General features: G+C 44.3%; 1 protein-coding gene across 4 annotated transcripts in view; it reads right to left on the reverse strand.

The window, feature by feature from the left end:
• The window catches only part of FOXO3 (forkhead box O3), a 115,287-nt gene that overhangs the window by 10,546 nt on the left and 91,253 nt on the right, over positions 1-13,488 (reverse strand). For 3 of the 4 annotated variants that reach the window (XM_061131465.1, XM_061131467.1, XM_061131466.1), the window contains one exon: positions 7,848-9,283. The exons of the other annotated variant lie outside the window; for it this stretch is intronic. In XM_061131465.1, the coding sequence (XP_060987448.1) occupies positions 7,883-9,283 (1,401 nt within the window). In that variant the 3' untranslated portion in view covers positions 7,848-7,882. The remainder of the gene's footprint in view (positions 1-7,847; positions 9,284-13,488) is intronic. 4 annotated transcript variants of the gene reach the window in all.

Below are 13,488 nucleotides of genomic sequence, written 5' to 3' on the forward strand. Positions count from 1 at the left end.
GCCCCACCTTGGTGCCCCACCCCAGAGAGCAGGACAGCCTGAGACGACCAGGGCTGGGCGGGAGTGCATTCTGGCCACAGGGCCACCACCACCTGGGGGACACCATCTAACAGATCTGTCGGTCACACCACATTTTCTGATTACTTAAAGGTATGCTGGGCTCCACTGCTTTCCAATCATTTCTGAACATACAACTGATTAATGGAAATCACAATTAATTACAGTGGCATGTACACAAAGAGAGGCCCAGTGGAAATTAAAAGTTCAACCTCAGAACTTCTGGCCTCTTCATGGTCATTAATTTCCATTAAGGAGTCAAACTGAACACTCTACACAGACATGAATACTTTAAAAATGTCATGATCCAGACTAGTTTCATCAGAGAGAAAGAGAGGAGAGAGGAAAGGGGAGAGGAAAAGAGGGAAGGGGAGGGAAGGAGACAGACAGAGGGACACAGACAGAGAACATACTGTGGATCAAACCAGGACTGGCAGTTAAAGTTTTACCCTTAGAAACACTGGAATTATGCTCTGAGGGCTTCATGACTAAGTATTTCTCCTCCTTTAATAAATGAATGTCATAGATTTTAGCAAGAAAGAGGTTGTTTAAAAAAAGCAGAAAATCTAGAATTAGAAAGTAGGGTTCACATCTGTTACTGGGAAGAGAACAAAACACCTGCAAGTGGCCCTCCCAGCGGAGTGTTTCGGCTCCAGGCTTGGTCCCGCTGCTCCAGGAGGAAAGCTCCCGGAGAAGAACAGCCCTATTTCTCTGGGTTTTCACCGACCATAGATTTGGGAGATCTTAATGATACGTCTCAGAGAAGGCAATGGCACCCCACTCTAGTACTCTTGCCTAGAGAATCCCAGGGACAGGGGAGCCTGATGGGCTGCCATCTATGGGGGTCACACAGAGTCGGACACGACTGAAATGGCTTAGCAGTAGCAGCAACGATACGTCTGACCATATTTCCTGAACCGCAAGTTGGGTCACGTTAGCCAGTATGGGGGTAAATCACCAGCTCTTGGGAAGGTGGGGTCCACGGCCAGACCCCTGACAGCATCATGCCATTTATTGTGTGGTGATCTTTCTGCTCCCAAGAAGTCCCAGGAGAGCTGGACCAGCTCTTCATTTCTCTCTGTGGCTGAGGTGGCCCCGCATGGAGGGGGAAGGTCAGATTTCCAGGCTCCCACCTGACAGGAAGGGGCTCCACTCTGAGGAAGCGGGGAAGGGGAGGATGAGGCTCTCACCCAGCACAGAGTAGGTATGACAGGCCCCCTAAAGAAAGAAAACAGAAGCCAGACAGCTAGGGTTTCTCAGGCAGTCCTTTAAAGATGCTAACGGAACACTTTTGGGTACCATATACAAAACCTAAAAAAAACTAAAAAATAAAAAATAAAAACCTCCCTAATCTACCTGTGGCAGGAGGTCCTTCACTAGTGGAAAAAACAGCCTTTGTAGGGGACCCCTAAATTGGCAAGTAGGACTTCTAGGGGACATCAAAAGTTTCATACAACAGCAAATTGCTGTACCTTTTTAATGAAAAGAAACCTGATCGATTCTAGTTTACTGAGGAAAGTAACTGCTCTTTGTGCCAACAGCATTAAGACTGGCTTGGGAGTTTCCTTAATTTTGCATTAACCTCTGGAGCCATTTTAAGTAACAATAAACATCAAGTAACTTTTAAAAATGTTGCCAAAGGATATTAGGTAGTCCTTACAAGAGCGTCTGTGGGTTAGGTTTCCATTTTAGCCCCATTTTACAGACAAGCAAACTGAAACTCAGAGAAATGGAGTGACTTGACTCGATGACACATAGCCATAAAAATGACAGCCTTCTGCTACAGATTCACAGGTTCTCTGTTGTTCCACACAGACATTATTTAATGTGGGATGGGCTGCAGGGGAGGCTTTTAAAATCTGCAGGTCTCCTCAGAGCAGAGCCCTAGGGACAGTGAGCTTGGAGCGGGTGGCTGGCTCACATCCAACTGTGATGATGAACCAATTCTAGAAGTCAAACATAAAAGCAAGCATCCTGCAGGGCTTTCAACAGGAACCAGCATCTGGATTTAGTCTTAACTCGGCCCGATCAGCACAGAGCCTATGTTTTTATCCCCCAGTCAAAGACAGGTGAAATAGACCATATGATAACGGGACACGACATCTGAAAGCAGGATTGTCCCAGAAAACCAAACATGCAAGGCTGCCACTGCCCAATGGGGCCTTTGCTCCAGTCTTGCATGAAAAGCCGTCTTCCTCCATGACAATGGTCGCCGCCACCACTGCCCGACATCCCCAGCCAGGGATGATGCCTCGAGGGGAGACCCTACTTTACCTTCCTCCACTGTGCCTAGCGTGCTGCAGGTACTCTATGAATGAATTCTGTTTAATGAACAGACTTTGAGCACCTCCGCCAACATGTAGCCTACCATTTTGCCAGGCAGATAGCTCATTCAAGAGCAGAACCCACTCTGTGGCTGAGAAAAGCTTGATATGTGACAAGGTCGAACAAAAAGCTCCAGTAAGAATCAAGAGGGAAAAAAAGCAAAGAATCACCTATGGCTAATTCATGTTGACGTTTGACAGAAAACAACAAAATTCTGTAAAGCAATTATCCTTCAATTAAAAAATAAATACATTAAAAAAAAAAAAAAAGGCAAAGAATCCCAGCTCTCAAGAGGTTGCTGATCTCTTTCAGGATTTCTTTTGGGGTTTCTTAGGACACTGGTCCTATGGTTTCTAGAATGAGGATTTAATTCAAGACGTCAAATAAACTTAGTAAACAATGAAATCTGATCCTATAAAGTTTATAACATATATTAAACTTCTAAGGCTCTGAGAAGTCCTGCAGGAAACAACCCTATTTCATTTTCACACGACATTCCTCAAACATTTGGTCACAGGATCTATTTTCTGCTTAATAACCATGAATATCCTAAGGATCTAGTGTTCTGTGAAACATTTTGAGAAACACCGATCCATGGGACCTCTAAATAACTGAAGTGTCCTGAGTTCACAATACAATGTTTTAATTCATTTTAGTTTTTAAAATTTTAAACTTCTAAACAATACAGAGGATGGAGGAGGCAGTATTTTCAAATCAAATGAACACACCAACAAAACCAGGGTGAAGCGGGTCAAGTCTCTTACAAGGTGGGGAATCTCCATCTTGGAATGAAAGTCCAGCGTTAAGACATGCATCCCCAAGTCAGGAAGACAAAGCAGTCAGCAAGCATCCTTCTATCTGTCCCGGGCCCAGGCGAACCTCTGACAGGCCAATCTCTCTGGCCACGGCACAGAGGCGGGTCCCAACCACCCCACTCCTCCTATCGCTATACAGAAAGCTACGTCTCTTAGAAGCAGGCCCCTGGGGGAAGGCTCCACTCATAGGAAACAATATTTGTAAGATGTTGAATACTGAGCATTATGAACACTCTGAAAAGAAGCACTTAATGGGGACTTAAGAGTGCACAAGAGGTTCCAGGAGTAGTTCTGGTGACTTGTACCCCACTTCTTTATCTTCTGCACAAGCTCTGTGGCCAGAAGAGACCTTCCAAAAGCCATATATACATGCTACTGCTTGAAGGGCCAGGGTCACTTTGGCTCTGACCCATGCTTAGGCTGGTCAGAGGTGAGCAAAGCTGCGCTGAAAATGCAACAGGCCCAGGAAGAGCAGCCTTAGTGCTGGTGTCACTACTTTCCAGGGAAAAGGGTATGTGCAAGGAATATACCAGCCTCTGCACAGAAAACCTCTTTCCAGGGCTCTGACAATTTTCTTTCCCTGTTGTCAACACTAGAAAGATCCAGGCAGCCATTCTCTCCATGAATGACAGTTCAGACTTGGGGTGTTTTAAAAAGTAAGAATAAAGATCCTTGCAGATGCATAATTCTTGAGGCTGGCATACCATAACCAAAGACTAGACAACAGTTCACAGGTGTAAGTAACAGAGTATGTTTTCCACGTAATACATACCCACATGTTACATTCCCGAATGGGAATATCTAGAGCAAGAAAAAACATCACATAAGTAGCCCTATAATATTGCCTGTATTTGGTTAGAATTAGTCCTACCACCCAACATGAATATTTAAAGACATAATGGAATTGCAGCACTTAAACATTAGTCCAACAAGTATCAAAGACTTGCTCCTTCAGAGAAGTAGCCTAAATTTAAATTCTAAATGACCTCCAACACTGGAACCTGCTGTTTTCCATACTGTTATACCACCATTTCTTTACAGTTCTATATCATCACTTACCCTTTACTGGGGCCATTTCACAGACGGAATGTTAGGTTTCAGGTTCAAAATTATACATCCTTTGTACCCTTAACATTCTATGATTCTGCTAAAAAAATACAACTAGTGAGCATAACAAAAAAGACGCAGACTCACCAATACAGAGAACTAGTGGTTATCGGTGGGGAGAAGAAAGCAGGTAGGGGCCAGAAAGAGGTAGGGGATTTAGAAGTACAAACTACCAGGTATAAAATTAGCTACAAGGACGTTTTGCACAATACAGTGAATATAGCTAGCATTTTATAATAACCATAAATGGAGTATAACCTTTAGAAATCATGAATCATTATATTGTACACCTGTTATATAGTACAGCAACTGAACTTCAATTAAAAAACAATCTTATTGGTTAAACAAAAAACAGCTTTCTGACTCTATCCTCTTTTGACAGACGAGAAACCTGCTATTCTAAGAGTCATGAGTGATGTGGCCAGTTGGCAGAGACAGAAGAGAACCACCTCCCTCTTCTCCACACGGGCTTTTCCTGGTGAGTATTTTCCAGTCCTTATCATCAAGTTGTTTAAATGCAACTAAATATGAGGGTGCTCCCTAATGGGGTCTCCAAATGCCAAAAGATGTAGATGAATGAAAAGAGCATGTGAATTTAGGCATCTTTTGACATCAAAACTACAGTGAAACTGAAGCTGCTTTCCCATTGAGAACAGACACATGATGGTCTCAGGAGGGCTTACTGGAGCTTAGCCTTGCAACCAGCAAGCCCGCTCACAGACACGCCTGCAGCCAGTCTGTAAGTGTGCGCACCAAGAGCCACCAGTGCCTGGGAGAAGAACGTGCCCTTCACATGCCAGTAGCCGGCACTCATAAAAAGGTACAATTATTTTTTCCTTTTCCAGATAGATCCCTAGGTTAAAGGATTTCACACATGGTCTAAAATGAATGATATGTGTGAAACACCCAGCCCTCCAGAGAAGCATCTCACCACAGCTCTCCAGCAAGACTATCTGTCAGCTAGACAGACCTGCTCCATTAACTCCACAACCAGACAGCGCCCACTCGGGCTCATGTGACCTTCAGTAAGCAAGGCAGGGAGAAAGGCCAGAGAAATACCACGACTACTGGCTTTAAAAAAAAAGTCAAACCAAGAAAGTCATTATAGAACAAGTCTTGGGAAGCTGGGGGTGCTTAATTTGGGAGGAGTGGGTTCTGAGATTATACTCTGAGGCCTGTTTTGTGAACTCAGGAGCATCTTCAATAAAGTGACAGCCAAAAGTTAAACGTAAAAGCAAAGAATACGCGTCAGGCCACACGTGACCCTGGCTATTTAGAGGAGCAAATCATTCCAAAGCAAGATGGAATTCTAAAACCCTGAAACCAGACCCTCATAGCCCCTCACTGTCTTCAGTATGTTTCTTTTCTTGCTCTGGTCATACCGAGCTGGTTTACTTTTAGGAAAATTTACTTTCAGGTAACTAGGTTTTTTTTCACTGAAGCATCTATATTTGCAAAAAAACTTCCCCCAAAATGTTTTGAGAAAAAGATGACAAATGGCCCTAAGATTCTAATATAATAATAATAATAATAAAATGTGTAATCTTAAAAGTAGTTATTATCGAAATAAGAATGCTTTAAATATATTTTTAAAACTTAAATATTTAAATCTCCCTTAAAATATTTTTATATAATCTTTCAGAATTACACACACATGTGCGTGCATGCACATGCACACGTACACACACACACACACACACAAACACACACACAAAGAAAGATCTGCTATTCAACCAAAAGGAAAACATACACTTGAAACATCAGGAAAAAATTGCTACCACATTTTCTTCTCTTACTCTTTTCAGTGAACTAGAAAGTGGACTCCTTACAACCAAACCAAAATTAAAACCTACTTGAGTCTTTAGAAGCCACAATCACATTCCTCTTCTTAAAGGAAGACAAAATATCCTTCTAAAAGCCGAATATCTAAATTTCTTGAGGCAAGTCTCCCCCAGCCTGAGTTCTGGCAGCATGGAAGTGTGTCACCCTACTTAGCTTCTGTTGCAGTCTTCTTACCATCTCAAGGGCTATTAAATGACTGGAAACAGATGTCTGAGTGCCATTAGGGGCCTGCTTCTGCCTGGGAAAGTGGAGAGGCTGAGTATCACAACACTCTCAACATTCCCCTTTGCACAACTCCCCATGAGCTGGATGAGTTCACCATAGGAGGCTCCTGTGATTCCTGCACCAGGGCAGAGGGTTAAACAAGGCTCAGTTTTTTATGGCTTTGAATCTCATTTCTCTTTCACACCACTTAAAGAAGAGTGTAAGTAGCTTGCTGATAGTACAAAAAAAAAAAAAACTGAGACACAGAACAGAGCCCCTAAACATGGGAGCATCTGCGGGTACAAAGCTGTTACAGGAGAAGACCCCAATGCTCTTTCTACTACTTGAAGAGGAGAGTTGAGGGGCAAGCTTGTGTATCACCTGCTACTCTGGCTCCAGTTCAGAGTGCTTCCCATTTTTATTATCTAGCCATGAAGATGATAAGAACGATGATGGTTCTAGCCATTCCAGAAACAGAGATTCTGGGTTCAGCTGTGTGACCTTGGGCAGACCACTTAACCTCTCTGGGCTTCCTGCTTATTCATCTGTCAGTCAGTGTGTCTACCTAGTTACACCAAATATAGCCCACTGCAGATTTACAAAGCACTTTCACACCCTTCAGTATATTAGATTCTTGCAGTAACCCCATGAAGTAACAGGGGCTGTTATCCTCATTTTATAAAACTGGAAACTGAAGCTCAGAGGCTAAGTGACACATTCTAGATAACAGCCAGAAAGCAGAAGAAGTGGAACTGAGCCCTCGACTTCTGATTCTAATCAGATGCTTTTCTTGCCACATCTTGTTGTGTCTTTTTGGTTCCAAGAGAACTAAAATGCCATAACTTAAAAAAAAATCTGTCACCATTCACAAATCATGTCACTATTTGGAACCTGACATCATTTATACATTGGGAAAAAGAAGCATGTGAGTAAATGCTCCCTCACATAAGAGCTTCTGTTTTCAATTTAATTCTTTCACTTTTTAAAACTGCTTAGAGGCTGAGTGCTAATAAAGATGGTTAGTACTACCAGTGAAAAATCGAAGAACAGATGTTGCTTCTGGTGGAAAGAGTATAGAAAAGGTAGTCTACAGTTAAATTAGAAGCACCTAAAAATTGTTACTTTGCTGGAAAAAAAGACATAGAGATCATCTAAGAAAGTCCTCTGGCAGGGTCCTGAACCATGATGTTTGTGTGGCCTAAGGTTCCTTTCCCCCCGCCCGTCTATCCTCATCCATCCATCCAGTAGGGGGATCTGTGTCACAGGTCAGCGAAGGTGACTGGGTACAAAGAAAAATGAAACCTCTGAATGTGTGTGTTGGTTTTACTGGCAGTAAAGCCCTGAGCTGTCAGCAAATCGTGGAAAGGGGCACCTGACAGCCCTGTTTGTTTTGCAGGTACAACTCGGAATGAACTGGTTGGGAGCCGGGTTACTCTGCGCCGTGTATATAAAAGCCAGTGTCCCCCACCACCCACTCTGTTAATACTATGCACTGACCTGCTCTGCCCACTTCCCCTTTCCTCAGTCAGCCTTCAGCCTGGCACCCAGCTCTGAGATGAGGCCTGCTTAGCACCAGTGAAGCTCCCCACGTTCAAACCAACAACGTTCTGTGTGGAGATGAGGGAATCAAAGTTAAAATCCAACCCATCAGCATCCATGAGTTCGCTACGGATAATGGACTCCATGTCACATTCCAAGCTCCCATTGAACATGTCCAGGTCCAAGTCGCTGGGGAACTTCTCATGGCCCATGACTGGAAGGTTCACACTGGTGGAGTACAAGGAGGAGCCTGAGAGAGTGTCCGAGAGGGTTTGCATAGACTGGCTGACGGGAGACTGCTGCTGGTGTTTGGCTGACCCGAGGCTGCTGGAGTCGCTCAAGCCCATGTTGCTGACGGGATTCGACAAGGCACGGCTGCCACCGAGAGCGCCCTGGGTTTGGTGCTGGTGGTGGAGCAAGTTCTGATTGACCAAACTCCCCTGGTTAGGCTGGGCGGCAAAGGACATCATTGGGTCACTGCGAAGCATCACGTTCCGGCGGGAGTTCTGGGCGGACACAGCGGTGCTGGCCTGAGACATCAAGGGGTCCGACTGGGTCATCATGACATCGCTGTGGCTGAGTGAGTCCGACGTGAGCAGGTCCTGGAGTGTCTGGTTGCCGTAGTGCGACATGGAAGAGAAGGTGGCTGGCTTGTTCTCTTGGATGGTCTGCATGGGAGACTGGCGCAGGGAGTTCAGAGACGAAGGCCCAAAGACCGCGCTGCTGAAGGAGCTGGTGGGGGAGCCCAGGCCGGAGCCCTTGGTGGTGTACGGGAAGCTGGAGCTGCGCTGCATGAGCCCCCCCGGGGGTGACGGCTGCGATGCAGGGAGTGCGATGTTGTCCAGCAGGTCGTCCATGAGGTTGTCGGCCAGACCGTCGTTCAGATTCATGGTGCCCGCCATGTCGGTCAGCCGGGGCAGCTCCACGGTGCACGGCTTGCTGACGGAGGGCGACAGGCTGGCCGAGCTGCTGTAGAGCATGGGGGACAGCGGTGCCTCATCGTCCTGGACGTCGTCCAGCTCCGTGCTCGCCAGGATGGGGGACAGGCGGCCGCTGACTGTGCTGGCGTTGGAATTGGTGCGCGAGCGGAAGTCGGTCCACGCGTCCAGCTCATCGCTGCTGCGGGACGTGGGGCTGCCGGGCCACTTGGAGAGCTGGGAGGGACTGTCGTCTGCTGACTCGGGGGCGGTCTGCAGGGCTGCCTTCTTCTTGGCGGCACGGCCTCGGCTCTTGGTATACTTGTTGCTGTTGTCCATGGAGACGGCCCGCCGCCGGGGCGCCTTGCCGCTCTTCCCGCCGTCGGGGTTGATGATCCACCACGAGCTCTTGCCGGTCCCCTCATTCTGGACCCGCATGAACCGGCTGTGCAGTGACAGGTTGTGCCGGATGGAGTTCTGTGGAGAGAGAAGGGACAACGCAGATGAGCCGCAGTGGTCCAACTGAGCACCCAGGAGAAACAGTTACTAACCTGACGCGATTTTTAAAGCAGCCTCAATTTCAGAGGCTTTAAAAAAAGGCATTTGCATGAGTCTCCTTGGCTTGGGATTAAATGACAATATTGTAGATGGCATTTTCATAGTCAGGGTGTGGGAGATGGTTTCAAATTCAGGAGATGCAGGGGACTGTAGGACTTCACTGACATTGTTTTTCTTAAATCCCCAGGTTTCATTGTCCTTTCTGTAACTGTACTTCCTTTACTGAAGTTTGCACTTACAATGTATTACCACATCATCTCCCCCTGCATTTTGCAACAGACTTCCCTGGCTCTCTCAGGGTGATTCATCACCTACAGGGCTATTTTATTCCATTCTGGCCCCTTCCTCTAGTACAGAGGCAGCAGTGACCTCTTCTGAGACACTTCTATTCAGAACTGGTGTGAATTTTTACCTATCTTTTCTCTGACTCCATCTCCTCCTGCCACAATTTCACACCTGTCTCACAGCCATAAGAAAAAATGGCAGAGTAAGATTTGCTGAGTTGATAGAAGAAGGCAGGCAAGTCTCCCATTCAGAAATATTCCAGCTAATTTATGCAGACACCCCCTCCTCAAGGCATTGTGATCTGAGCACAGTAACTTCCTTCCAAAGAGCACCATATGGAAAGCGGAGGTGGGGGAGAGTAACTTTACAGCGAAGAAGAACCTTGACAGCTCAGCCCAGTGATCAAGGTCAACATCAAAGGGCCAAGTCAGGTTGATAACGTGCATTGGAAACAACGTGATGAAAATGGCACCCTCCCCTGTGGCCTTCCTTCCAAAGCCCATCACCTCATTCTAATCATGAGAAAAAGGGCAGATAAGTCCAAATAAGGAACATCTAAAAATGTTTGTCCAGTTCTCCTCAAAACTGTCAGACTCACAGGGAGCCTAAGAGAAACATGCTGACTAAACACAACGTGGAATCCTGGATAGGATGCTGGAACAGAAAAAGCAAAGTATATGGCAAAAACTAAGGAAATTGGAATAAAGTGCAGACCTCAGTTAATACTAATAATGTATCAACACTGGTTTATCAGTTGGGACAAGTGTACCAAACTGCTATCGGATATTAATAACAATAGGGGAAACTCGATGTGGAGAGCCAACATCAAGAACTTTCTGTGCCAGTCTGGTAACTTCTCTGCAAATCTAAAATCATTTTATATTAAAAGGTTTATTCTTAAAAAAAATAAAGATGAGGGCAAAATATCCTCAAAACCCTAACAATTGTTCCCATCTTGCAAGAATCCTCCTCCTGATTTAGGGAAGCCCAGTTAACAGAGATGACTCTGATCCAACCCCGTCTCTGTCACCGACCAACCATGAGGCCTGAGCAAATCATTTAGTCTATCTCCAACAACTTCAGTTCTCCATCTTCATTACAGCCATAGCATTTGAACCATCCCTCTCTGATAGGGATGACATAAGGATGATATATGATAATATACTTCAAAACCCAGTCACGCTACGAAGTCAGGGTGTTCTTATTACCATTATAAAACACAGAGTACATGATTGACAGAGCTCGTCGCCTGGGGAGGGCTCCCCTTCTATTTTGTAAAATACCTCGTGTGCTATGAAAGAGAGAAGCTGATGATGGCATCTGCCACATCTGGAACAGCACCCCCAGCAGGTCAGATGAGTTTTTATTTGCAAGTTAAAGACAAAAGATATTGCCTGCTGCTGTCTATTAAATGCAAACCATCCTAAAAGTTACCGTAGTTAAAAAAAAAACTGGCAATCACCAACTGTATTTATGTAGAAGATACAAATACATGTGTTCTACCAGAATGTTTTTAAAACACAGAAAGTCAGTGGGATTTCACCATACATAAATAACCCAAAATACTCAGGAGTGTTTCTGTGTATATGTTCCCATGCAAGGAAGTCCGACAGCTCTGGCTGGGGAATGAGCACCACCAACCCTGGGTCACAGCTAGGCATGTCTATGACAGGCATAAAGGCACATCTGAGAGGACGTGCTGAGTATCTGATGAGCCAAATGGTGCCCAGGAGACTACATATCCAGCTTCCCTTTCACTCTTATGGTTTTTTAAAGAATAATGGCATCTCTACTCATGCTTCAGAAATTACATTTCCTTAAAAAGTAAAACACTGTCTCCATAAAGATATGAAGCATGCTCTTAAAACTCACTCCACAGGGTTCAAAAAGCAGGCAAGTGCAAGGTAATTCTATTACTGAGTACCCAAGAGACTAGATATTTGAACCACAAACTTAAACTCAAGCTTCTTGTTGGGAAAAAAATACGGAGGTCCTGAAGCCCTGTGGGGGTGATGTGGACACTGACTGAACCACCCCTCCCGTGGCCAGCCCCCGCTGCTCCAGATTTTGGAAAGAGTTCATTCATACCAACTCCCAGCAATAACAATGACCAGTCATAAATATCCAGTTATCCACCCTTTAAAAAGCATTTGCGGACAATTATTTTTAATGTATTTTTAATTTCACCAATTCCAAACCAAGCAGAAAAGAAAATGTAATCCTTTAGAGACCTCCAAAATGTCCTATATGGATAGTCATCTATTCTACAACTCTAACGATGTGTGTGTGTAATTTTGTAAAATTATAAGCTACCATTGGTTAGAATTTGGAGAGAGAAGTTAAGCTTCTGTAGGGCCTTGTGGTAAAGGGGCTGGAACACCCTCACAGAAGGCAGAACCGAGGACTGTCAGACCCAGGCCCTAACTGCCAGGATGAGGAATGGAGACTGACTGACTATAGGAGTCAGTTCCTGGGCCAGCGCTTTTAGATTCCTCATCTTTAATCTTCTTAACAAATCACAAAGTCAATGCCTGCATCATATATATGAAGCCTCAGACTGACAGAGATTAAGTAACTTATAGAAGGTCACACAGGTTTAAACCGAAACTTGTTTTTCCAACTCCACTCCAATGCTTTCTCCCAACCTTTCCCAGATCTGTCACCAAATTATACAGAAGTCATCATTTAACTTCTCTGAGCTAACATCTAAAGAAAAACATTTAAGAAAGGTGAAGGATACAAAGGCATAATCTTATGACTATAATTTTGTGAAATAGTTAAGAGTAATAATTTAGTAGGTCTCTCCTAAAAATGTTTTTAAAACAAAGTCTTTACAAAGAGTAATACTATAGCCTGCATTTGCATTTCTTTTCTAAGGGGGCCATCAGAGCATTCATCCTAAAGAGAGAGCAGTGGTTACCGTACAAACTCATATAAGCTACACTTAGACTCTGAACCAAAACCCAATTTATTAAATGGGTGATCAGCTTCAGTGTCAAATCTTAGTTCAACTCTTGCTTTAGAGGTTGCTAATAACAGAATATATTCCCTAAGGCATATCACCTACGCAACACTCAGACAGGATTTTCCAGTTTCATTACTAAGACAATGCAAACAAAAACTATGTCACAATAATCCTCATGGTCCCTAGCCTTCCATTTATAAAATCCATAATCTGAAGCGGTGGGGGGACATTGACAAAGACCCATCAGTATGGTTCCCTCTGTCCATTTCTAGCTCAAATGCCCCTCACCCTAATAAGGTCAGATATCAGAAATGTAGTCTGCTTTTTTGCCTCACAGGTCATGATTCTAATCACCAGGTTCTCTGACTAAGTTTTGGTGAAGCAGGAAAAAGTAAACATAAATGCCAGAGAATGTATCAGAATTGCAGTGTTTCCCCAACACTTCCCTGATAATGGAAGTTAATGGTGATATGATTTCTGTAAGATTTCAAACTGCCCCTCCCTCACCTCAAACCCAGGAAAGAAGAAGTAGAATTTATAAACAGAAACAAGCCAATTATAAAATCCTCTTAGAATGTGTAGTTAAAGTTCTCGAAAGACCTCTTCAGACATATAAAACTGCTGTTAAGAATATTCTATGCTTTTCCACTAATTCATCTATCAAACCAAATAGTCTATATTTGTAAGATATAACATTAGTTTGAGGGTTGGGAGCTGACAGAGAAGGAGGAACGGTTTGATAGGACTAGAGAGATTTTTCTAATCACATATAAATACACATTTTGGAAAACATTGTGAGGTCCTTAAGGTGATAGGGTAAATATTACCAACCAGGACTCCCGCTGCTAGATCTCAGGCCATTCTGTCATCACAT

Source organism: Dama dama, chromosome 28 (genome assembly GCF_033118175.1).
Source record: "Dama dama isolate Ldn47 chromosome 28, ASM3311817v1, whole genome shotgun sequence".
Classification (NCBI taxonomy): domain Eukaryota; kingdom Metazoa; phylum Chordata; class Mammalia; order Artiodactyla; family Cervidae; genus Dama; species Dama dama.